This window comes from Thermoascus crustaceus (genome assembly GCF_041956765.1).
Source record: "Thermoascus crustaceus strain CBS 181.67 unplaced genomic scaffold VTN00scaffold_1, whole genome shotgun sequence".
Taxonomy (NCBI): Eukaryota; Fungi; Ascomycota; class Eurotiomycetes; order Eurotiales; family Thermoascaceae; genus Thermoascus; species Thermoascus crustaceus.
This window is the reverse complement of record NW_027192527.1, coordinates 2,053,033-2,077,669: the sequence shown is the minus strand read 5'-3', so window position 1 is coordinate 2,077,669 and position 24,637 is coordinate 2,053,033. Positions and strand designations below refer to the sequence as shown.

At 54.8% G+C, this 24,637-nt stretch overlaps 8 protein-coding genes across 8 annotated transcripts; 4 read left to right on the top strand and 4 right to left on the bottom strand.

Moving 5' to 3' along the window:
* Positions 1-711: 711 nt before the first annotated feature.
* VTN00DRAFT_734 (uncharacterized protein) lies at positions 712-1,818 on the bottom strand (the record flags this gene model as incomplete). Its single annotated transcript, XM_069434076.1, has 1 exon — positions 712-1,818. One exon carries the CDS (start codon positions 1,816-1,818, stop codon positions 712-714), a length of 1,107 nt encoding a protein of 368 aa, XP_069291441.1.
* A 1,434-nt stretch (positions 1,819-3,252) lies between these two features.
* VTN00DRAFT_733 (uncharacterized protein) lies at positions 3,253-5,024 on the top strand (the record flags this gene model as incomplete). The annotated part of the gene is made up of 3 exons (XM_069434065.1): positions 3,253-3,394; positions 3,451-3,607; positions 3,662-5,024. The coding sequence occupies 3 exons, from the start codon at positions 3,253-3,255 to the stop codon at positions 5,022-5,024; spliced, it is 1,662 nt and encodes a 553-aa protein (XP_069291440.1).
* Positions 5,025-5,604: 580 nt separating this feature from the next.
* Positions 5,605-8,559, bottom strand: VTN00DRAFT_732 (uncharacterized protein; the record flags this gene model as incomplete). The annotated part of the gene is made up of 5 exons (XM_069434054.1): positions 5,605-5,883; positions 5,984-8,016; positions 8,073-8,395; positions 8,454-8,493; positions 8,550-8,559. 5 exons carry the CDS (start codon positions 8,557-8,559, stop codon positions 5,605-5,607), a joined length of 2,685 nt encoding a protein of 894 aa, XP_069291439.1.
* A 281-nt stretch (positions 8,560-8,840) lies between these two features.
* VTN00DRAFT_731 (uncharacterized protein) lies at positions 8,841-9,861 on the top strand (the record flags this gene model as incomplete). Its single annotated transcript, XM_069434043.1, has 2 exons — positions 8,841-9,320; positions 9,394-9,861. 2 exons carry the CDS (start codon positions 8,841-8,843, stop codon positions 9,859-9,861), a joined length of 948 nt encoding a protein of 315 aa, XP_069291438.1.
* Positions 9,862-11,131: 1,270 nt separating this feature from the next.
* On the top strand, positions 11,132-13,614 carry VTN00DRAFT_730 (uncharacterized protein; the record flags this gene model as incomplete). Its single annotated transcript, XM_069434032.1, has 6 exons — positions 11,132-11,235; positions 11,301-11,316; positions 11,374-11,476; positions 11,540-11,776; positions 11,830-12,922; positions 12,972-13,614. 6 exons carry the CDS (start codon positions 11,132-11,134, stop codon positions 13,612-13,614), a joined length of 2,196 nt encoding a protein of 731 aa, XP_069291437.1.
* A 2,471-nt stretch (positions 13,615-16,085) lies between these two features.
* On the top strand, positions 16,086-17,743 carry VTN00DRAFT_729 (uncharacterized protein; the record flags this gene model as incomplete). The annotated part of the gene is made up of 2 exons (XM_069434020.1): positions 16,086-16,229; positions 16,298-17,743. 2 exons carry the CDS (start codon positions 16,086-16,088, stop codon positions 17,741-17,743), a joined length of 1,590 nt encoding a protein of 529 aa, XP_069291436.1.
* Positions 17,744-18,228: 485 nt separating this feature from the next.
* On the bottom strand, positions 18,229-20,754 carry VTN00DRAFT_728 (uncharacterized protein; the record flags this gene model as incomplete). Its single annotated transcript, XM_069434009.1, has 1 exon — positions 18,229-20,754. The coding sequence occupies one exon, from the start codon at positions 20,752-20,754 to the stop codon at positions 18,229-18,231; it is 2,526 nt and encodes an 841-aa protein (XP_069291435.1).
* A 973-nt stretch (positions 20,755-21,727) lies between these two features.
* On the bottom strand, positions 21,728-24,518 carry VTN00DRAFT_727 (uncharacterized protein; the record flags this gene model as incomplete). Its single annotated transcript, XM_069433998.1, has 3 exons — positions 21,728-23,056; positions 23,112-24,435; positions 24,496-24,518. The coding sequence occupies 3 exons, from the start codon at positions 24,516-24,518 to the stop codon at positions 21,728-21,730; spliced, it is 2,676 nt and encodes an 891-aa protein (XP_069291434.1).
* Positions 24,519-24,637: the final 119 nt, after the last annotated feature.

Here is a 24,637-nt window from a genome sequence, read left to right as displayed (position 1 = left end):
GCATGTTACTTAGGTATTTATCTGGCGTTTTGGAGTGTCTCGCGTGTGGCACTTTATTTTAGCGAGTTTTGTTTTTAGAGCCTTTTTTTTTGCCTTCGTCTGGAGGAATGAGATATCCCAGTCTTAATTTTTTTTCTTTGTCGATTAAGTAGTTTCTCCACTGCTATACTATATACTATGGTGTTGCTTGCGAGCTGTGCACACTACACTGAACATACTACGGAGTACAGTACATACAACGCAGGCGTAAAAGTTGCAGTGATCAATCAATCAATCAATCAGTCAATAATAATAATAATAATAATAACTCCCCCCCCCCCCCCGACTTTCCCTCCCCCTCGTCCCCTCTCACACTCTAAAAATCAACCAAAACCGAACCCCACGTGCAGCATGCAGGGTTCCCCCGAATCCCTGCAGATCGCCGGGGGAACTTTTTGCGATTGGTTCTCTTTCGTCTGTGCGCATGTATGTAAGAAAGAAAGAGGTAGTAAAGGACATGTTGAATGTTCGTCCATTAAGTAGGTATGTATGTACTCTATCATTATTCTATCTATCTATCTATCTATCTATATATTGACCTGTCGATGTGCGTGTAATCATGAGGTCTATAGAAGGAGGTATCTATGATTGCTCGCAAGCCGCTCCAACATGTGCAAACGAAAAATCGAAGCAAAGCAGTCATGACGATTCAGCGCAATTGGATTGTTGAGATTAGATGTTGGCCTTGGCCTTGAACTCCTCGCTGAAGGGGTAGTCGGCGAAGCCCTTCTCCGACTTGGGCACGTAAAAGTGCTCGCGCTCGTAGGGCACGAACTCGATGCCCTCCCTGACCCGGAAGGGCAGGTCCGGGTTGGAGGTGAAGGGACGGCCGAAGGCGACGACGACGTCGTGGTCCTTGTACCTGACGTCGACGGCCTCCTTGGCCGACGGGGTGGTGTAGCCGCCGGCGACGAGGATGGGCGTGGCGGTGCCGTAGGCGTCGAAGAAGAAGTCGAGCGTCTCGGAGGCCTCGATGTCGGCGTTGCCGGCGATGCGGGACTCGACGACGTGCACGTAGGCCAGCTTGAACTCGGCCAGCTTCTGGGCCAGGTAGGAGAACTGGGGGACGGGGTCGGCCATGCGCATGCCCTGGAAGGTGCTCCAGGGGGAGAGACGGATTCCCGTGCGGTCGGCGCCGACGGCCTCGACGACGGCCTTGGTCACCTCGAGGGCGAAGCGGGCGCGGTTCTCGACGCTGCCGCCCCAGCGGTCGGTGCGCTGGTTGCAGGTGTCCTGGATGAACTGGTCGATGAGGTAGCCGTTGGCGCCGTGGATCTCGACGCCGTCGAAGCCGGCCGCGATGGCGTTCTTGGCCGCCTGCGCGTAGTCGCCGATGAAGGACCAGATCTCCTCCTCGGTCAGGGCGCGCGGGGTCGGGGCGCCCTCGCTCACGGGGACGGCGCTGCTGGAGATGAGGTCGTAGGGACCCTCTTCCTTGAGGGCGGAGGGGTCAGCGACACGGCCCAGACCCCAGAGCTGGAGGTAGGCGAAGGAGCCCTTGGCATGGATGGCGTCGGTGATCTCCTTCCACCTGGCCATCTGCTCCGGGGTGTAGATGCCGGGGATGTTGCGGTACAGGCCGGCGCGGGCGGAGACGAAGGTGCCCTCGGTGACGATGAGGGTCCCAGGGACGGAGGCGCGCTGCTCGTAGTAGTCCTTGACGATGGGCAGAGGGACGTGGGAGTCGTCGGCGCGGAACCGGGTCATGGGCGCCATGGCGATCCTCTGGGGCAGCTCCATGCGCCCAACCTTGAGCGGGGTGAACAGCTTGGAGGACATGTTGAACGATAACAGATGGGAAAAGAGACCAGATGGGGAGCTATCTGGAGAGAAAGACACGGGACATGGGAGGGGAGTCTATATATCAATTTTATCGGCAACTCGTCCGACCCACCAGATCAATTTCATTTGGCGGAGCGTCTCGTCGGGCTCTTCTGCTGACAAACGCTGATTGCGATGGCTTCAAAGACGCCACCATCTGGACCCGTCGGCCCGACGAGATTCTCTCTAGACCTGCTTCGCCGCCAGTGAGATGCGGTTGGATTCTCCGTTCGATACAGCCACCGGCTCTCACTCGTCGATCCCTCGGATAGAACCGAGACGTTCCCTGGCGTCCGCAAGCGGTGCCCTCGGGCATGGAGAGAAGCCCGAACATCCTTGCTAGTTCACTGAACGCTTATTTGGACCTTTGGCGGTGACCGGCTTGCCGCACGACGGTCAGATCGAATTTCTAAGCAGCTTCGGAGGAAAGATTGTCGGGTCATGGAAACTCTCCGACACTATGAAAGTGCAACATGGTTACTAGGCCATCCCCGATTTCTGGTTAAGAGGTGGTTCGTTCTATTATCCTATGTTGGAACGACGGGGGACAGATGAGGTGGAATCTTGTTGTGCAAATTTTCCTTTTCCAACAACGGTGATTCTGAAGTCGTCGAGTCCTTGACGGGCTGGTGTGCTTGAAACCCGTTAGTTTATAGATGTACTGCGACCTCTTCAGGAGTATTTACAAATTGTCTATATGATACATGGGCAGAAAGGAAGGAGTAGTTGAAACTGATATTTTGGCATTGCGTCCGTTCCTGAGACGGATCTACCCATCTGCTGCCTTAGCTCCTTGCTTCCTAGTCGGACTTTCAGCATCCTCTCACCTGAGAACGACCTGGCGGTCAATCGGAACGGCCGCTCTGCCATCAACCCCGCAAAGACACTTGTCAGGAGACGGTCCGACCGGCAGGGAAGAAGGACATCGCGTGGCTGCTAACTTTTTTAGACTTGGCTAAGCTTCTCCGCCCACCGACCCCGCAACTCTCATCGCATCGCGATTGGGAGGTTGAGATGACTTTGATCCCCAGACCAGACTGCCGGTGAATGGAGCTTTTCAGCTCACGCGAGGGGCTGTCGATATCCGGATACGGACAGGGGTATTCCTGTCAACGTCGATTTCGCGGACATTGGATACCCTCTTGGGCTCTAGATTCGGCACCAGCGGCTTGCATGGACAGGGGGACCTTGGGGTCTTCTTGACTGCGGTTTTCCCTGCACCTGCCGATCAGCATGCGGCATGCACGTTCCGCGCTGCCTTAAAAGCAGCTGGTCGCGCTCACCGAGGCGATCAAGTCGACCCTGCGATCTGGTTCCCGGTGAGGAGATCTCCGCGCTGTCGAGGGTAATAGATCTGGGGCATAGCACGGCTGAGTGACCATCTGAGTGACCATGGCACCGTTGTCCTCTCTCTGCCTTCTGGCAGTGGCTGCCATTGCGCAGGCCGACCACCTTCGTCCCAGACAGGACGGGTGTCCCACCACGACCACAGACCTGCCGGACTATTTGAATACGGCTCCAGGACCATATGCCGGTAAGCTTCGAAGACATCTCGTTTCATGTCCCGAGAGCCAGACTGACTTCGGACAGGATACACGGCAACGGGTTCCGCCCCGTTCGTCGCGGAGACGAATCTCGCGCCCTTTGGCAAGAAGGGGGTTGGGGTCAATGATCCTCTGCAGACCTCGATGCCCATCAAGGGTGCACCAAGCTACGGCAGCATCTTCAGTCTCATGGGAAAGCTGACGTGGGTATCATTCCGATGTACAGCACAACATCTGATGATCTGAACAACTGGCAGTCCCTATTCTCCCTCTCCCGGGTTTGGCGCAGACGAGTACCCTCTGCCCCCTGGATCCAACATCACCCAGGTCCATGTGATCCATCGTCACGGATCACGGTACCCTACGCGGAATGACGGCCCGCAGCAATTCGGCAAGAAACTCGCGAAGCTCGTCGCCGATGGCGTGCGCTTCGAGGGGGAACTCTCGTTCGTCAACAACTGGAACTACGAGCTGGGCGACGAGATGCTCGTCGCCCGCGGCCGCCAGGAGCTCTTTGACAGCGGCATCCTGCACTGGTACAATTACGGCAAGCTGTACGACCCGTCGACCAAGATCATCGCGCGCACGACGACCATGTACCGCATGTTGCAGTCCGCGGAGAACTTTATGGCGGGCTTCTTCGGCCTCAACTGGCGCGACAACGTCACGATCGAAGCGGTCATCGAGGCTGCAGGGTTCAACGGCTCCGCCTCGGCCTACGGCCAGTGCCCGAACAGCGTAAAGCCTCTCTCCCGGACCGCAAGCGATGCCGTCGACCGTTGGATGAACATCTACCTCCGCAGCGCAACCAGACGGTTCCAGCAGCACGTCAATGGCTACAACTTCACGGTCGAGGACCTGTACAACATGCAGCAGCTCTGCTCGTACGAGACCGTCGCCTTCGGCTTCAGCCGCTTCTGCCAGCTCTTCACCTACGACGAGTGGAAGGGACGTGAGTACGTCGAGGACCTGCAATGGTACGGCGACCACTCCTTCGGGAGCCCGACCGCGCGGGCGGTCGGTATCGGCCAGGTCATCGAGACCCTCGCCCGGATGGAAGGCCACGTCGTCGACGCCGCCGCCGGCTCATCGTCGTCCGTGAACATGACCCTCGACGGCAACGAGGAGACCTTCCCCGCCAACCAGACGCTGTACTTCGACTTCAGCCACGACACCCAGATGATGAGCGTCCTGACGGCCTTTGGCCTGCGCCAGTTCGCGCAGTACCTCCCGCCCACGGGGCCCCCGGGACACCGCCAGCAGCTCGTCGCCAGCCACATCACCCCCTTCGCGGCCCGGTTCGCCATCGAGGTCATCAAGGCCCCCCGGCCCGTGTTGGCGCGGAGACCGCAGCACGGCGCGTCGCAGGCGGGTGCGTACAACATGTCCGCCCCCGCGAGGGAGACCCGGTACGTCCATTTCCTGGTCAACCAGCGGACCGTGCCGCTCGGGGAGAGCTTCGCGGACTGCGGAGACCGCGACGACGGGTGGTGCGAGTATGAGACGTTCCTGAAGTGGCAGAAGGAGAATGTGAAGAGGGCCCGGTTCGAGTATAGCTGTTTCGGCAACTACAGTGAGGTACCGTACGGGGTTGTCATGGATGGCGTGCCGGTGCACTAGCCGGTCGATTTGTTGGCTATGATGATGACGATACGATACCTATTTTATTACGACGAAGGATCTTCTTCGATTTGTACATGTAATATGGATGATGAAAATAAGATAAAGTGAAGCCGTGCATTTTCCAAGTCACTGATGGATATATATATATATATATATACTATCTATTGACCTGCCTAGACACATACGTACCCTTCAACACCTAGACCTAGCCTGACTGACCTGCCTGATGACTCCACAAACACACTCACGAAAAAGGGTCCAGTTCTCAGACTCACAGATAGGGTATCCAATTCAATTCAATCCGATCCGATCCAGACCGACTCCCGGGGAAGAAGAAATAAAATACACTTGCGTAAAGTAAATAAGACAGGTGGCTTCTGCGAAGATAGAAGACACACCGACACAGATAGACAGACAGACATGGCATCCATCGTGCAGTACATAAGTACTCGAGGGGGTAAGTAACTCAAACTCAGACATAAACAGAACAGCAGGCGGAACAGAACCATTTAGTCCAGACCAACACCGCAGAAGCATGCAAACGACGGTCACGATCACGATCGTGTCAAGCTCAAGGTCAAGACTGAGACTGAGACGAACCCGAACCCGAACCCGAACCCCCCTCCAACGCCCTCGCTGTCCGCTCCAGCTGCGCGTTGAACGACTTGATCAGGTGCAACAGACCGCCCTGGGACCCGGGAGCCGAGGAGCTGACGTCCTGCGCGAGGGAGCGGAGGGTGAATTCGAGGCCTGCGGTGGATGGTTCGTCGTCGTCGTCGTCGTTGTTGTTGTTGTGCCGGCTCCGGTCGAGGGCGAGTTCGAGGCTATGGAGGGAGTTGTTGATGCTGGATCGGGACTGCATTTTTTCCCCCCCCCCTGGGGTTAGTAACCCTGTTTTCCACGATGTATAAAATACAAGCAAGTGAAATGGGATAAAAAGATGTATGTATACATACCATACTCTCCCCCTCCCCCTCGGCATGCCTCCTCCGCACCTCATCCATCCGGATGGCAACCTCCTCCCTCCGCCTCCTCACCTGCACCAATCTGTTCCTCAGATCGCCCATCTCCCTCTTCGCCCTTCTCAACCGCATATTCAGCACGAAATTGCTATCCAGGACCTCGCTCATCTCGAACAGGCGGCCCTCGAGCTCCGTCGCGAACGCCTCGACCGCTTTGCGCTTGCGGGTCCATTCCGCGCGTTTCGCGGCGTTGGGTTCGTTCGCGATGCCGGTTTTCAGGGTTGCCAGGGTCTTGTCGAGGGTTTCGCGGCAGATTTGGGAGAGGACGTCGGCGGGGTTGACGCCGCTGCGGGTAGGGAATGGTTTTTGGTTCTTTCGTGAGGAGAGCTCGTCATCGGCGGCGGAGTCGGCGTCTGATTCTGCGGAGTCGGAGAAGGCGGCGTCGTCGAGGGCGGCGGTGTTGGCGAGGCGGTGGACGGTTACGGGGACGGTTTCGCCTCGTTGGAATTTGCGTTTTGGTTTGGGCTCCTTGTCATTGTCCTTGTCTTCTGCCGCGTCCTCGCCTTCTGCTTCTGCTTCTGCTTCTGCCTCTTGTTCTTCAGCCTGACGAGATGATGATGGTTCCTGCTCCTTGGGTTGTATTGATTTGCGGATGCCGTTCTTCGACCCCGAGGGTCTGCCCCGACGAGGTTTTGGTGCAGCGGCTGGTTCGCCTTCAGACGGTTCAGCAACTTCAGGATGCTGCTGCTCCTTTGGCTCTGTCGTCGTTTGTGATATAGATTCAGCCACTTGTACAGCTGGGAGTGAGCGACGGTTGTTCCTGATTGGCGGCCGGCCGACTGGCTTTTTGCCTTTCTGTTTCGCTGTCGGTGGCTGCTGAGGCGAGTCCTGAGCCTCCTCTTCCTCCTGCTCTTCTTCGTTGTTCTTGCTCTTTTTCTGTCTCGCCCTTGACAGTTGCTGCGGCGAGTCTTGGACCTCGTCTGCTTGCTGTTCCTCATTATCGTTTCGCTTTTTCTGCCTTGTTCTCGATGGTCGTTGATCAGAGTCCTGTTCCTCATCTGGCTGCTCTTCGTGATCTTTGCGTTTCCGTGTCGTTCTCGACGGCTGTGGAGGAGACCCCTGGGCCTTCTCTTCTTGCTCTTCTTTACCTTTTCGCTTCTTCTGTCGTGTTCTCGATGGCTCTTGCGGGGCGTCCTGAGCGTTATCTTCTCTCTCTTCCTCAAGATCTTTGCGCTTCTTCCGTTTCGATGCCAACGGTCGTTGAGGCGAGTCCTGGCCCTCGTCTTCACGCTCTTCACGATCTGGCAGTCCTGGCTCTGGCTCCGCTTCAGCAGTTTCAGCATCAGGCTCGCCAGGAGTCTGTTGACCTGGAGACGCGGGCGGGGTCGAAGCTGGGCGTTGCTTCCGCGGTCGACCAGCTTTCCGAATATTCTTTGCTTCACTCGGACCTTGTTCCGGAGAGTGAGCTTCCTCTTCCCTGGCCGACTTGTCTTCGTTGGGTGCTGCTGGTACAGTTGCCGGCGGCCGTCCTCGTCTCCGCTTCTCCGGCTGTTTGCTAGTTTGTCTTGGTTCTTCAGGTCTTTCTTCCGTAGCTTCTTCCTGGACGGTCTCCTGGGGCTCCTCTGGTACGACTGGCTCTGCTGGCTCCTGCGTCTCTACCTGCACGTTATCCTGCTCCCTAGTTCTCTCCACAGACGGTCGCTCGCTCGATTGTCGCTCAGTGGTCGATTTTGGCTTTCTCCTCTTGCTCTTAGGGCTCTCTTCCGTTGGCGCGGCTTCGTTTTCGGGTTGAGCTTGTTCCACGGCTGAAGCGGTGTTTTCATCAATGTCAATTGGTGGGTTTGGCTCTGGCTGTTCCAACCCGTTTTGTTGGGATGGGGAGACTTGGCTGGAGATATCACGAGAGGCTTCCCCACTGAGTTCCGGAGTCTGTTCGACTGGAATCGAAGTAGCTTCGTTGTCTGGCTGTACAGCAGGAGCGTCTGCGACATCGGGCGGAGCCTCCTCAGGAACGGATTTAAACACGTCTGTAGGAATCGTGTTAGTAAACTGTAATTGAGCCGGGAACTGAGAACGCGCGTACCTATTTTTCTTCTCTTGCTGCTTCGCCCCTGCTCCGGCGAGTCGTCCGACGGAATGTCAAACGTCGACGGTCGCTCTGGTAGATGGTTACGCGAGCTGCCAGGTGTCCTAATCTTTGTTCCTCCTCCCTGGGACCCAGATGGCGTTCCTCTCGGCGATCGCTGCGCAGACGGCGGTTGCTTCTCGGGCGTCGACCTCCGCGACGGCGGACGCGGTTCTGGGACGCTGGGAGCAGGTTGAGGCTCCGGACGCGTGGGCTGCGGCGGCGGAAGGATCGGCGAACCAAAGGAGAAGCCAAAGTCTACTTCTTTTATCTTGCGCGTACTGTACAAGGACGCGGTCAGCTATGTGCATACAATCTGCGGGGCGGGCAATAGCGTACCCAGCTCCGCGCTGGCGCATCTGCAAGCGCTCCTCTCGATCTGTAGCATATCCGGTTAGCTGGAGTAATCCAGGCGGTGTCAAACAGGGGACATACTGGAAGCCATAATGGTGGTGCGGCTCTTTCGCAGAGCTGGACGCGCCGGACGCGAGTTGTTCGGCGATAGTTACAACGAAGTTGTCGCGGCGTCGGAGACCTTGCGCGGAGTGCGGGCGACCGAAGCGGGTTTGGCGCCGCGGGAAAACCCACCGCTGGGCTCTCCTCTCCGCATCGCCCTGATATCTATATTCGACACGACATTAACGAGGGTGGGTCTCTACCAGCTGAGGGTTGACTGTATATCTCTCCTCTTTCCATTGATTTATTTCAGCCGTCTGCGCTATCTCAATGGGCTGGTTCTGGGGATCGAACAAAGACGACCCGACCAAGAAGCTCGATCCTGAGCTTCGGGCGTATCTCGAACAGCAAGCCCCCGCCAAATACACACCTGTCCAGCCGTCACCAGAGCCTCCAAAGGCGCCCGAACCACCAAAACCCGCTCCGCAGCCCGAAGCGGCGGAGTCCTCAGAGTCAAAGGTCCCCCCCGCCTCCCTTTTCCCCGATGGCCGATATGCGCATCTCTGGAAGACCTACAAGCCTCTGGAGGAGATCGAGGGCACTCCCGTCTCCGGCGCGGAGAGGGTGATTGAGAATTACAAGAAGCGCAAGGACACGGTGCACCGGGCGGCGATGGAGAATTGCGCGCTGGAACACGAGGCCTTGACGTTTTGTTTCAAGAAGGGAAACTGGCAGGACCAGCTGCGGGCTCGTGTGACGATGTGTTCGGATGAGAACGCTACGTTCTCGCGGTGTTACACGATGCAGGCTGTGAGTTATTCCTTTCCTTGTATTGACATCACTCCTTTGTGTACAATGTGATACTGATACGGAGCTCGGGCAGAAATTCCTCCAAGCGCTCGGCTACGCTTCTGCGTTCGAATGGGACGACGAAAGAGAGGAGCGCATCCAGATGCACGCGGACAAACTGTACCACCAGATGCTCGACTACGAGAGGCAGGTAGAGGAGGCCAATGCCAAGGGACTCGAACCACCGCCCCTTACTTCTCTCTTCAATCCCAATGCACAGCCTATTCCTCAGCAACGGACTCCATCTGCTCAGCCCGGCAGCGTCGAGATTCCCGGTGGTGAAGAGCTTCCCCTGGGATTTAAGCCCTCGAAACCGCTGCACGAGCTCACTCCACACGAGCGGGAGCTTGAGATCCGCGCGTACAAGGCTCAATTGGAGCAGCAGAAGAGGTACGCGGAGGAAGCCTCGCCATTTATGAAATCCCAGGAGGAAGCGCGGTTGAAGAGGCAGGAGAAGGCCATCAGTTGGTTCGGAGAGACCATCGGGAAATGGATCACGTAGGGAGTTGTGCTCGGTTGCGCGCCGGTCGTCTTCTTGTACATCTGTTACGTTATTACATCATTCTCACGTACCGTTCATGGAGCGAGCGGTGGAGTATGACACGGCGAACTCGGGCGTTTAAGCGAACCTCACCAGATGATTTATAATTCAGTTATGATTGGATGTTGAGGCACGTCGCGAATGATATATTTGCTTTCTCAATGTAATGGCCTTGAAGATCTTCCGGATGATGAGAATACCTCGAACGAGTACATTCGAGGACCTCCATGCCATCCTTATGACTTTTGAGCTAATCTGGAGCCGGAATCATCGTGGAGACTCGCTCTTCACTGCAGACTTGGGCGCGATTCGAAGAGAGTGATATGAAGATGATTCCGAGGGCGCTTAATATGTTAGCTTAGAGACACTATTAATGGCTAGTGGGGGATAAGAACAGGCAGTTAGCAGCTCCTATGAACGACAAGGCATAATGCGACAAGTCCATGCCATAGCGTCAATTCTTCCATGTGGCATTCGTACCTCGTTGATAGATGATGATTAGCCATACAACCATCGTGGGAACAGAGATAGCGTCGCAAGCAGTGATTGGGATCTGCCAGGCGTTCTGATATGCTCTGAGAGAGCCTGTTCATGATTAAAAAGATCCTGTGCTGAATTGAATGTGATAGATCATATGCAGGTTGACTGCGGCTTCACAGTGGCCCCAATCTGTGTGCAAAGCGCAAACCCACGTTCGTGAGGCTTGTATAGATGAATCCGGTGACCCCATATCAATTAGTTCGGTGTAGAGATGCATTCTAGAAGAGCAAAACGCGTCGACCTGGGGCATCGAAGCGACGGCGCGGCGACGGTGCAGTAGGGCTGGACGTCGCAACACGGGCTAATTCGCTCCCGCCTGTCGCGTTCCGCAGCGCGAGAGACACGAGACGAGACGAGGCGAGACTGAGCGACATCACGACCTGCAAGAGTCGATCGTGCATCGGCCTGCCCTGATATCCGCCGTGTGCCGCCCTCTGCACGCGACGTCCTCTCCTCTTTTTGAATTGATTTCTGCCCTTCCTCTCCGTCCGCTTCCATCCTCATACCCATCCTGCCCTGCAACCGTCAGGCCCTCTGTCTCTCATCTCCTCCCTGCAGCCGTTGGCTGGACAACTTGAACCCGTTGATACTGCAGGGGAATCATCTATCGATCCGGGCTCCGTGGGCCTTTCAACGTCCCACTCGACAATTCACAGCAGTTCCAACGGGGCATTGAGCTGCTGTGCCCATCATGAAGGCGACGCCGCTGCTCATCGCGTGGCACAACGACAATGCCCCCATCTACTCCGTACACTTCGATCCCCACGGCAAGGGCCGCTTGGCCACAGCTGGGAAGTATGTCTCTGATGTCCAGGACCCATCCCGTGATTCCGTACTGACGCCCCCTCTCCCCGCTGCAGTGATAACAACGTCAGAGTATGAGTCCCCCGTTTCCAATGTCCTTCGTCCCGCCTTTCTGATGCCCGCAAGCAGCTCTGGAGAGTCGAAGCCACCGGGGAGGAACGAAAGATCACCTACCTCAGCACCCTGATCAAGCACACGCAGGCCGTCAATGTCGTCAGGTTCTGTCCCAAAGGTAGATAGATAGACGCCCCTATATCGTCAGGCTGGTTGTTCCGGATTCGCTGACAGACCCCAGGCGAGATGCTGGCGTCTGCGGGTGACGATGGGAATGTGCTCCTGTGGGTGCCCTCGGAATTGCAGACAACGTCCACCCTCGGAGAGGATCGATCAGATGACAAGGAGACCTGGCGTGTGAAGCACATGTGCAGGTCGTCCGGTGCGGAGATCTACGACCTGGCATGGTCCCCGGATGGCGTATTCTTCATAACCGGCAGCATGGACAACATTGCTCGAATCTACAACGCCCAGACCGGTTTGTCTGCTACCCTGCTTTCCCGCAGAATGGTCGCTGATCGTCAATATCAGGGCAAATGGTTCGACAGATTGCAGAGCATTCCCACTATGTACAAGGTGTAGCGTGGGACCCCCTCAATGAATTCGTAGCAACACAGTCCTCCGACCGATCCGTCCATATCTACAGCTTGAAGACGAAGGATGGGCAATTCACTCTTACTTCGCATGGGAAGTTCTTGAAGATGGATCTGCCGGCTCGGCGGATATCCTCAAATAGCCCTGCTCCACCAGACCTTAACACCAGATCTCAACCAACAAGCAATTCGATTGCCATTGCTTCTCCCGCTCCCTCGACCCCTGGTACTCCAATGGCCTCAAATCTGCCAATGGACCCCCCTCCTGTATCTCACAGTCGCCGCTCTTCGTTTGGGTCGTCACCATCTGTGCGACGCTCAGCTTCCCCGGCGCCATCTCTGCCGCTGCCTGCTGTCAAACCCCTAGAAGTGCCATCTCCAAACCTTCTCGGAAGCCTGGCCGTCAAAAATGCCAATATCTACGCTAATGAGACATTCACTTCATTTTTCAGGCGGTTGACGTTTGCTCCGGATGGGAGCTTACTGTTCACACCAGCCGGCCAGTATAAAACCTCGCATGTGTCCGCCAGCGATCCTACGAAGACCACAGATGAGGTGATTAACACTGTCTACATCTACACGCGTGCCGGCTTTAACAAGCCCCCAATTGCCCACCTCCCAGGGCACAGGAAGCCGTCGGTTGCCGTTAAATGCTCTCCGGTGTACTATACCTTGAGACAAACACCCAAACCTACCAGCCATATAACTCTAGATACCTCCTCTGGAGAAGACGCATTCCCGTCTCTTCCGGATCCTATGGTTTCGTCGAATGCTCCAACTAGCAATCCGTCCATGGAACCTCCACCGGCAGTTACTGCCGCAGGTGACTCAGCTAGACCTCAGCCGTCTCAAAAGACTGACAGCGAAGGGAACTCTGCAGGTCAGGTCCCAGGTCCAGCTTTTGCTTTGCCGTACCGGATTGTGTACGCTGTCGCTACGCAGGATGCCGTTATGGTGTATGATACGCAGCAGCAAACTCCGCTGTGCGTAGTGAGCAATCTACATTTTGCTACGTTTACCGACCTGACTTGGTAAGTTGTACCTTGACTTTGTGTCGGATTTCAGTCTAACACGACGCAGGTCGAATGATGGATTGACGTTGATAATGAGCTCGTCCGATGGTTTCTGCTCAACTTTGTCATTTGGCCCTGGGGAGCTAGGCCAGCCCTATACTGCTCCAGTGGCTTCCACTGCGTCGGCAACAAACAACGCTCCAGTACCAACTCCAACTCACGCTACCTCTCCCGCAGTGGTAAAGCCAACCCCGGTGTCAGTGGCCACTGGCTCTCAACCTGCCTCTGTGAATGGGGCTCCTCGCCCATCAAGCCCTGCGCGCTCCAATTCTACCTCTTCAGTGGTTACAATCTCGGCGCAGCAATCGGCAGGAACTGTTATAAACAATCCGACTCCGACTCTTGGCTCTGTGCCACTAGTCACGGCGGCTAATTCGGCACAGCCGCCGACTCTTCCCCTTACAACACCGCCTCAAACCCCTATGTCTGCTGTGTCTCATAGCGCCACAAGCTCCATCAGCGGCAGCGTGCTGGGGAAACGGGACATTGGCGCAGCTAGTGAGTCTGAAAAGGAAGAGACGAAGGAACAGAGTAAGGAGACGCAGCAGCAGCAGCCAAAGAAGAGACGGATAGCACCGACTCTCGTTTCGGCCGGCGGCAACACGTCTACCGGCGATAATAACAACAGTAACAATGATGTGGGAGGCTAGTCGTCTTTGGGAAAATTGTTTTTCATATTTCTTTGCTTCTTTCCTCACATTCAACACCTGGTTACTTGCTGTCCGAGCTCGGATGGGAGGTATCTACGAATTTTGACGATTAATGTTTCGTTCTTTTATCCTTCTTCTCCCAGTTCCTCCCCGTATACCGTTTTGAATCGGAATCCGACTGCTGGGAATACGCATAGCTTGGGTGAGGTTCTTTTTTCTCTGTTCCTTTCGGTTCCCTCGGCACCTGTGTCGTCTATGATGGCTTTCTTCTGGCTTGCTGTGGCTGCCACTAATGGCTGTGTTCGATGTGATATAGTTTGCGTGACTGAATGGATCGTGTCTTAGGCTTGACTGCGGAGTTTGGCTTTAGTCAATGGAGTTTAATGTTTACTGCGTTTTGTGCTCGTGGAAACTGACTACGCGACAGAAATGTCTTCTACTAATTTACCACATCATCTACTGTGGTAGACCCCGGAAGGATTCCTAGTATAGTCCCACCCACAGGGATGTTAGTTTGATGCTGCCCTCTAGCTGCACTACCAGGATACTCGCCTAGTTTCCTTGATGAAGGAGGACTTGGGTGCCCGCCATGACCATTTAACAGATATCAAAATCGAACCTCTGCAAGTGCACCATGTACATACTAGGAATCCTTCCGGGGTCTACCACAGCATCTGCTCCTCCCGTCGCCTTTTGCGACGATCCGCTTCTCCGTCGCCAAGGAACCAGTCCCTTGGCGGAGGGGAAGGGCCAAGGTCGCAACAGTTCAACTCCCGGGTGGCCGGGGCCCCATGACATTCATTATTGTACTTGAAGATGGGGTGGATGTCTGCATCTATATATAATTAATACTCCAGTTTCCCGTCTTATATATATATATATACAAAATGAAAGGACAAAACAAATAGGGTATTCTAGGTCCGTCTTGGGTTACTAGAGTTACTTACTAAACAGGAGGAGATCACTAGAACATCTCCCACTTTATCGGCAAAGAATCGAGTTCCTACTTAATCCGACGGTCTTCCTACGGACTCTCGATCTGGCCAAGAAAAGCAAAAAAAAATAAGCTAGCACGCGGGCTGTCATCGATATTAATATTGTATTGGTATCATCAGCACTTGGACCACTCTGTGGTTAATGTTATGTTATACACTAGGTATTAAATCAACCGTACCTACCTACCTTTCAGCGCCCCCTTTCCCTCCCCTCCGCTGCTTTTCTGCTTGTTGTCTTGGTGGTGGGATTGCTATTTTATACAACCCATGTGGTTGTTTTGAAGACATTGGAGGGTGGGTGCCCAGACCAGGCACTAGGTACTAATAATATATGATATATGATATACTGTGCCATGATCTTATCCTTTTTCTGTTCTTTATAGCATCTCCTTCCTTTCTTCTCTCTCTGTCTAAGCTACCTAGGTATTTACCTATCTTATTACTTTTGGTTGTATTTTTCTATCTATCTATCTATCTATCTATTTAGTCTGACTTGACTTTTATCTAGGATTTATTTATTTATTACTTTAGGTACAGTGTCTGGGTTACTAGGTACCCTCCAATTAGCTTCAAAATTACATGGTAATCCGCCAAGAGGGTTGGTATCTGCTAAGGGGAGAGGGGAGGGGGGGGGGGGGAGCGGCATCCGGCCAGACGCCTCTATCATAATTAATTTCCTTGGCTGCCGGCGGGGGTCTCAGCTCAGGCTCTCTCGGCTCAGATTACCAGTTCTCTCGAACTTTTTTTTTTTCCGCGAATTGAATGGCCCCGGACACAGCACAGCACAGCGTCGTCTTCAAGGCCGGATGATGGGGCGAAAAATGGTTAGGTAGGTGGGTAACTTCCGCATGGGTTGGAAGTTCCAACCTGCCAGTCGAAGTTCACCTTCCAATCTGGTCCTGGAATGGGTCGATCGATATTGATATTGATATTGATATCCATTTGTCTAGGTACCTACCTAAAGCGGGATACAATATCAAATGACTCATGCTGGGCACCTACCTAGCTAGGTAGGAGAGCTTGGCCGTCCCACCTCAGTGACTCGGCTGACAACTCAACGTTGCCAAGGGAGCGGAGAGGAGATGGGAAGGAAGCTGCTAGGTAGGTAACGATTATCGTTAAGAGTTTCGTCGCTGCGAGCAACCATCCATCCACGATATATATATATAGGTATATACAGCTCGGGGCGGGGAGGGGAGGGGAGGGAAATCGCATCTTCGTACGAGACATTTCACATAACAACCTTATAGGTAGGTACCTAACCTACCTATACAATAGACCTCCCGACCACCCTCATGCTTTCCTCTTCTTGTTCAGCAAGATAAGTTATCGTGTTCTGGGGGGTTTTTCTGGTTTTCGTCACGAAGGTTCATCATCACCTGCGAACATATTCCATAATTCGTTTCGCAGCTTAATTGGTTGTTCTTAACTACTACTACTGCTACTACGACGACGACGACGACGACGACGACGACCATGACCATGAAGGGACTATCGACCGGTTGCTTTTCTCTTCCTCTTCCTCTTCTTCTTCTTTTGGGTGTATTGGCATTGTTGTCCCTCGTATCGCCTGCTACTGCGCGTAGAGGGAATGATAAGTATAGGCCTCTTGTTTCAGCTGTGAGTTCTTCTTCCCTCCCCCACCAAGTGCCTAGGTAGGTAAGCTATAGCTAAATGGCCGGGTATAGAATGCACTCCAATCCCTGATCGAACTGGACGACCTCCTCGCAGGCGCGCAGCAACTCGAAGACTTCGCCTACGCATACCCGGAGAGGAACCGTGTCTTCGGCGGCCCTGCGCACCGGGATACCGTCAACTACCTCTACCACGAGCTCAGCAAGACGGGCTACTACCATGTCTATAAGCAGGAGCAGGTCCACCTGTGGTCCAAGACAGATCAGAATCTGACGGTCAGCGGGAACAAAGTCGATGCTGAGGCCATGACGTACAGTCCCGGTGGTGCTGTCACCGCGGAGCTGGCTGTGGTGAAGAATGCCGGCTGCGATGCTGCTGATTATCCGGCTGAGGTTGCGGGAAAGATCGCTCTAATTCAGCGCGGGAGCTGTACGTTTGGGGAGAAGTCCGTTCTGGCCGGAGCGGCTAATGCTGTTGCTGCGATGATTTACAATAATGTGGATGGATCGATCAGTGGGACGCTTGGAGAGCCGAGTAGTCCTCTGGGGCCTTATGTCCCTGTCGTCGGGATCAGTCTGAAAGATGGAAGGGACCTGGCTGAGCAGATCGGAAAGGGTCCTCTGACTGCTGATCTCTCTGTTCTCAGTGAACTACAAAACAGAACCACTCACAATGTGATCGCCCAAACGAAAGGAGGCGACCCGAACAACGTCGTCGCATTGGGAGGGCACACCGACTCCGTCGAAGCCGGTCCGGGCATCAACGACGACGGCTCCGGAATCGTCAGCAACCTCGTCATCGCTAAAGCCCTGACAAAATTCTCCGTCAAGAACGCGGTGCGCTTTCTCTTCTGGACCGCTGAAGAATTTGGCCTGCTGGGTAGCGAGTACTATGTCTCCAGCCTCAACGCGACAGAGCTCGACAAGATCAAGCTGTATCTCAACTTCGACATGATCGCCTCCCCCAACTTCGCGATCAAGATCTACGACGGTGACGGCTCGTCGTTCAACCAGACTGGTCCGCCAGGGTCCGCGGAGATCGAGCACTTGTTCCAGAAGTACTTTGAATCTCGTCATAGTAGACACTTCCTGGGGCCTCACGGCCACAGCTACGCTCACGGTCCAACGGCATTTGACGGCCGATCAGACTACGCCGCCTTCATTGAAAGGGGGATCCCCGCGGGCGGGATCTTCACGGGCGCGGAGGGGATCAAGACCGCGGAGGAGGCGGAGCTGTTTAAAGGCGAGGCGGGCGTCGCGTACGATGTGAACTACCACAAGGCGGGGGATAATATGAGAAATCTGAACCACGAGGCGTTCTTGGTGAATTCTAGGGCGGCTGCATACGCAGTGGTGAGGTATGCGACAAGCTTGGAGGAGATCCCGGCGCGGGATGCGAGTACTGCGGTCAGGAGGTCGATGAGGAGGAGCAGGGGGGCTCCCAGTGGTACTCATGGGCATGGAGCAAGTGGATGTTTTCATTCGAGAATAGCTGTCTGAGTGTAGCGCGTAAGTAGGTACCTGGTAGAATGGATAAAAGTGCCTGCGTATTCGAGTAATTAGGTGCGCTGTTACCGTGCTGGTTGAAGCTTTGATTAATTAGCAAGTAAAGTCTGTCAGTGAAATTCTCGCGTGGGAAAATGCTATCTTATCTATCTATGATTTTGAATGAACGGAAATGAAAGCAGGTAGGTAGGGTAGGTATCTGAATAAGTTGGAAGTTGGAAAGTCAAGTCAAGTCAGAAAATGGAATGGAATAGAAGGGCTCTCTGGTACAGTATGTGATATAGCTGATACCCAGTACAGTATGATTAGGTTAGGTACCTGGTAAGTAATTGATGAGGTTGAGGTTGGGTTACTCTTTTTATTCTTTTTCCAAGAGAAAGGGAATTCTTTGCAGAATATCTAATACATTTTCTGGAATTTTTATTTTTAGGAGATGGATAGATACTGGTCCTTGAAAAAAAAAATTCTTCTGATCTAATCTAATCAACAACCCCCTCCGGCAACAACGCAACATAATCCACCGGCGCCGGCTCGATCCCATCCGGGATCCCTACGACCGTCAACACATCACCCCTCCGGACGTGCACGCCCCGGAAGGTGATCCGCGTCGCGGAGTGTCCGTCAATATAGACGGACGGCGCGTGGCCGAGTCTATCTTCGTTGTTGCCTACCCACTGTCCTAGCAGGCGGTTGTTGAGGAAGATCTCCCACCGGGCCCGCCCGCCGACGAGGTCGTAGTAGTTGATCGCGAGGTCGTATGTTCCCGATGGGAACTGGGTGAGTCTTGTGGTGGCGGTGCCGATGGTGGAGTTGGAAGTTGTGACGATGGCCGTGGCGTTGGATGCCGTTTCGAAGGGCGTGATGGGGTAGGGTTTGTAGCCCGTTAGGGTCATGCTTTCGGCTTCGATGCGCCATGGGTGGTTGTGGTTTCCGACGCGGTCTGCTTCGTCCGGGACGGAGGAGAGGTTGTGGTAGAAGGTGGTGATGGCGTCTCGCCAGATGATGGAGTGGCCGGCTTGGTATGTCAGGCGGAAGTGGACGTCGGTCCAGCGCTCGGCGTCGATCCTGTCCCTGAGGGACTCCCACATGGTGACGAAGGTCTGCGCCGTCTCAGCGCCGCGGTAGTGCGCGTCGTAGAAGTGCTGGATGACCGTCTTGCCGGAGTGTAGACGGTGGGTGTAGTTCACGTGGTGGAACCACAGGAGGAGGTCGTCCGGGGTGGTGTCGATGTTTTCGTACATCGCAGCGATCTCTGGGGGATATTGGCCGGAGAAGCCGGTGCCGTTTGATACGGTGCGGTCCATGCCGATTGTCTTCTGGTCCGCGCGGGTCCATTGACCCCAGCCGTTGTTGTCCTGGGAGGCAGGATTGGGTCCGAAGTGGGTGTACAAGATGTCAGTCAAGGTCTGGATGCCCAGGTTGCCGCTGTAGTTCTCGTAGGCGGGCCATGATTCCATGGACATCTGGGTGACGGTATCGAGGACGCTGCGGTCAAGACCAAAGGTGAGGCGGATCCAGTCTTGCAGCATGCTTTGGGGATCTTCGGTGGGATCCCAGGCCAAGCGGCCGTAGGCATACAGGTTGGACATGGCCAGGTGGCTTCCAAGCCAGGTTGTGTTGGTACCGACATTGACGACGGCCGCCCATCCGCCCAGAGGCCGGTTGAAGCGCTTGCCGGAGATGATATCGCGGACGAGCGATAGCTTGCTGTCGACGCGGAGATCGAAGTCGAGGACGGTCTTCCAGAGCGGTGGGAGATAGACGAGATGGCATTGCTGTCCGAGGTACTCCTGAGTGACCTCAAGCTCAATGGCAGTGCTGGTATTCTGCAAGTGGGCGAACAAGGGGGATGTAGGCTCGCGGACCTGGAAATCGATGGGGCCGTATTTGATCTGAACCACGACATTCTCGTCGAATTGACCGTCCAGGTCCTTGAAGAACTGAACAGCAGCACTGGCACGGTCAGCCTTCCAGTCAGATTCGTTGAGCTGGTTGTAGACGAATGCGCGGAACATGACGATACCGCCGTGGGGTTGAAGAGCTTTGGCAAAGAGGTTGGCTCCTTGGGCAAGCGTACGGTTGTAGGTAAACGGACCAGGCTGCCCCTCGGAGTCGGCCTTGACGAGGTAGCCGGCCATGTCGGGGATGCGCTGGTAGATCTGATCGGTGATGTTTGTCCACCACGCGATGACTGAGGCATTGAGGGGATCAAAGGTGCTGAGACCGCCCAAGGTCATAGGAGAAGCAAAGTTGAGCGAGACGCCAAGTTGAACGCCATAAGGACGGAAGACATCAGCGATTCTGCCCAAACCTTCGATGTTTCGAGGGCTCAGGATGGAGGCATTGGCGTTGACATTGTTGACAACAACGCCATTGACACGGACAGAGGCCAAGAGACGTGCGTATTGGGCAGCTCGAGTCAAGTCATCGACGACCACACCGTTCTCAAAGAAAATGGAGGCCCCCCCGTAGCCACGTTCAATGCTTCCATCCAAATTGTCCCACTGATTCACCCATCGCACCGGAGCGTGAGGATTGGTGGCATAGGCGACCCGGGAGAAATTCCCCTGAGCAAGCATAGACAGATACTCGAATGCGCCATAGAGAGCACCGCGCTCGTTTTGACCGAGAATCCGAACCATGTCGCCCCTGGTGCTGAGCCAGAAACCATCCTCCTCGAGCTCCGGAACCTCATCATCAGTGCTGCTGCCACAGGCCTTGGTGTATTCATCAACGGTGCCGACAACTACAGACGAGGAAGAATCTCCGCAGTTCTCGTGACCGACATTAGCCCACTTGCCAAAGATGCCCTGAAGACCCTTCTGCAACTCTAAGCCGGCGACATATACAGGACTGGTCTCTGTGCTGTTGAGAGCAACAACGCTGGAGGGAAGAGCGTCATGACAGCCCTTGTCACAAGGCACCGGTGCATAACGCAACCAACCATCCAAACCATCCTCTGCGGCAACAAGGCCGAGAGAGACGAGGAACAAAAGACCGCGCATTATATCGTACCGACCAGCAAAGAGCCGAACCCTTTGCCTGCAAATCAAGGGCTCAGCTTGTCCATTTATACTTACCTAAATTACCCAAACGCACTAGGGCAACAATTGGAGAACTGGACGAAGCATCCCCATGTTGATAGTGAAGGCTTGAGGTTTAGGCTAAAGACAAGATATTCAGGCTATATGCCGTGCAACAGAAAGTGCGGGGTGTGTTCGGGGTTTTCCCCATGGGGATATGTTCCTGGTCGGCTTCCTCCGCAAAGTCGACCATCAGGGGAAAGGTGAGTCGTCCTGTCCGTTGGTTCCATTGAGGACTCGCGCTGTGGGACTGCCGTAGACCTGCATCACGGAAGGAAATGAATGCCATTGATCGTTCTGATGAACGAGAACCGTCTTGGTCCTTGTCTCTGAAGTGTGGTAGCAATCATGAGAAGATTGCCCCAACTCGACAACAGCGGCAAGTTCTGCGTCACGTGAGAGGAAAGGACGTAGAAAGGGCCATTTCCTCTGACTGTACAGGTAATGCGTATTTGGCGACTATCCGTATTGTCAATAAGGATCTAATATGTCGACCATACATACAAGCACAAGCAAACTATTTTATGTATACGGTGTAGATACTTGTGAATGCGATTGGAGTAGAAATAGTCTTCATGAAACCCATATCTCATTATTACGTACATACATCATTCGTTACATGCATTAAGGCTTTAGCAAGCAAGATGGATGAATTCTGAGAAGTCCGCCTTGATCGTTCAACGAAACCACATATTAGAAATCCCTTCCAGCATGTGTGTGCGTGTTCGCATATGTCCTGTACGTGAGTACCGTCTTCTGAATTACTCATTCGTAGAACGTGAGATATTGGGGATATAAGTCTTGTACGTGTGTCATGCCGTGTCGTAAGCGAATAAGTAGATATGGGAAGTCGATCGGCTCTAAGCAGGTGTGCGCGTTCAAAGACGGTGCGCCATCACTCCGCGGAGTCACCATTCGTCAACTTCAGCGAGGCCAATGCATCCGTGATGGTCGTGTTGCCCGTCAACGCCGCCTTGGCTTCGGTAGGATGCGTGCCCACGGTGACGGTGACGACATCCTGGACTTTGCCTTCCTGACCGAGCCTGTTTGCCCAGTTGAACAGGACCTCGTCGCCGCGAGCGCCTCCGACGACAAAGACGAAATCCGGCTTCTGCGATGCCCGCTCGAGCACCCGCTCCGCGGCCGTCGCTTTGGTGACCTGCGTAGGCTCGACGGTCACCGCCCCCTTTGTCAGAACCGCGCGGATCGGCTCGCTCCCTCGGGAGCCGTTGATCTGGTCCGCCAGCTCGGAAGCACGCCGGGCGGCGACTTCGGGATCCCGGGCATCTTTGTACCAGAAGGTCAGGGAGCAGTGGCGCTCTTCGATCCGGCTGCCGTCTGTGCGTTCTTGGAAGTACTGCATGACCTTGCGGATTCCCTCCATCCAGTCTTTGGTACTATCGATGGTCAGCAGACGCTCCCACTCGGACTTGCCCGTTTCTCGTAGGAAGCAGCCGTTCTCCGCGATGAGGCCGGCACCAACAGGCATTTCTGTCAGTACTGACTCGAGCTGTTCTGGTGTCTTGTTGCTCGTCACGTAGACTACGTTCTTTGGATCGTGAAGGAGCGCATCTAGTGCTGTGGCCGTTCTCTTGATGGCGTTCGAAGCGAGGATACACTCATCCTCGAGGATGACCAGGCGACGGGAAGCGCGTGTATAAGTCTCCTTCAGCATCTCTGTTGAAAGCGAGGAGACTAAGTTGAGTTCGCGGGCCAGTTGCGCACTGCGGGCGTCGGAAAGCGTCTTCAGGTACGACTCGCACCAGGAAACAGCATTGTGAGGCGCCATCTTGTTGATCAGGAACTCCCAGTTCTTCTGCTTCTGCTCTGGCGACATCTCAAGGGCGAAGTCAATCGCTTCCGCACACTGCTGGTAGTCCCACGGGTTCACGAGAAGGTCGTGGCCGCTAAAGATGGAAGCACTTCCCGTGAACTCGCTCAGGATGAGGGAACCATAGCGCTCCGGGGCAAACTTGCCATCCTGGCACTGGAGGTAATCGTGACCCGTGAGGTTCATTCCTTCTCTCAAGCTGGTGACCATGAAGACCTCAGCCACGGTCATCAGAGCCAGGAACTGGGAGAAGCTAATGTCCTGCTTCAACAGCACCAGCGGCTGATGCGTCAGCGTGGAGTAGACGGAGTTCACGCGCATTGCAATCTTCGAAACTTGCGCCTCCAGTTCAGGGAGTTCTGACTGAGAGGAGGCAACTTGGATCAGGACGACCTGTACCGCGGTTAGTAGACCGTCGACTTTCTGCCAGAGAAACAGAGGAACTTACATTCTCTCTCCACTTGGGATATCGTTTCAGAAAGATCTCATAGGCTAGAAGCTTCTGCTTGATACCTCCAGGGGCATCCAGTCTATCTCTCGCGACAATCAAGTGCTTACCCTCGTATCTCTCGCGGATCTTCGAGACCCATTCTTTGACTTCCGGAGACTGTCGAGCCTCGTCAAGAGACTTGGGATCGATTCCGATGGGGAATTTCTTCACGCAGATGAAACGGTTCTTGTACTGTATTCCTTCTGCCGAAACTTCGAGGCTGAGCAGCCGACTGCAAGTCTGGAGGAAGTGGTGACAGTATTCGTCCGTCTGGAAACCGATGAGGTCGGCCCCAAGCAATCCGCCAAGCAATGCTCTGCGTGCGGCTAGGCATCTGAATATCTCTGAGGAGGGGAAAGCAGCATGCATGTAGAATCCAATCTCCGCCTCGGGTAGTCTCTTCCTCAGCATCTCAGGAAGGAGCAGGAGATGGTAGTCGTGCACCCAAATGCTATCGCCCGGCTTCCATCTCGCTGCAATCGTGTCCGCGAACGCTTCGTTAACCCTCACGTACTGTCTCCAGGAGTGATCATCGTACTCCTTGTGCCTTGGGCTCTCTTGAACCTGGTAGTGGAACGCCGGCCACAGGACCGTCCTGCTGAAGTGCGAGTAATGACCCTCGAACTCACTGTCGTTCACAAACACCGTAAGCGACTCGAATTCATCTTGAAGCTTCTCTGCAATGCTCTTGCGCGTGTGCTCCTTCAACGAGTCAGTCGGCATACCAAGTGTACCAACCCACGTCTTATCGGGTAGGATCCCCGCATCTGAAGCTGCATTGATAGCATTTCGAAGGCCGCCGTTCCCGTGTTCTGCGGCCTTAACTACCCAGTCCTCGTCGGAGAGGAGCACGCGCGGGCTGCCATGCTCCTCCTCTGAGTCATGCGCTTCTGCGATCCCATCAACAAATGGCTTCGTCCCCAGACCGTCGCCCGGATCGGGACGGCTGAGAATGGACGGCTCGGGATGCAGGGCGGCCTTCGATTTCGGCTGGTTGAATTTACGACTCAGGCCCCATGACACGGAACGAGGCTCATTCGGGCCTGGACCGTTCGGGTCATCTGCACATGGCAGCTCCGCGGCATACTGGGCGGCATAGAACGGCTTGAAGATCTTCTCATGGTCCGTGGTCGCGCCCGGCGTCATGGCGAGGGACTTGGGACGCCGGTGACGGCGGGACTCGGGCAGCCTCCCCTCGACCTGGGGAGGAGACTGGCTCCCGGAAGCTTTACGGCCATGTTTGATCGCTTTAGCCTCAAAGTCAATGGTATAGGGGAGGAACCTGAGGGGTGTTAGCACGGGCCACAATACTCCATCGGAGGAGGGGGGCAGAAGCACGTACAGCGACACCACAAAGACGGTCATTGATAGGCGCTCAGAGCTCTCTCTCTATCGAATCGATCTGAAACCTTACAGGACTCTAGCAGAGGATGATTCAGATGGACGGGTCAGCAGAGAGGATGGCGATGGGAGGTCTGAGGCGT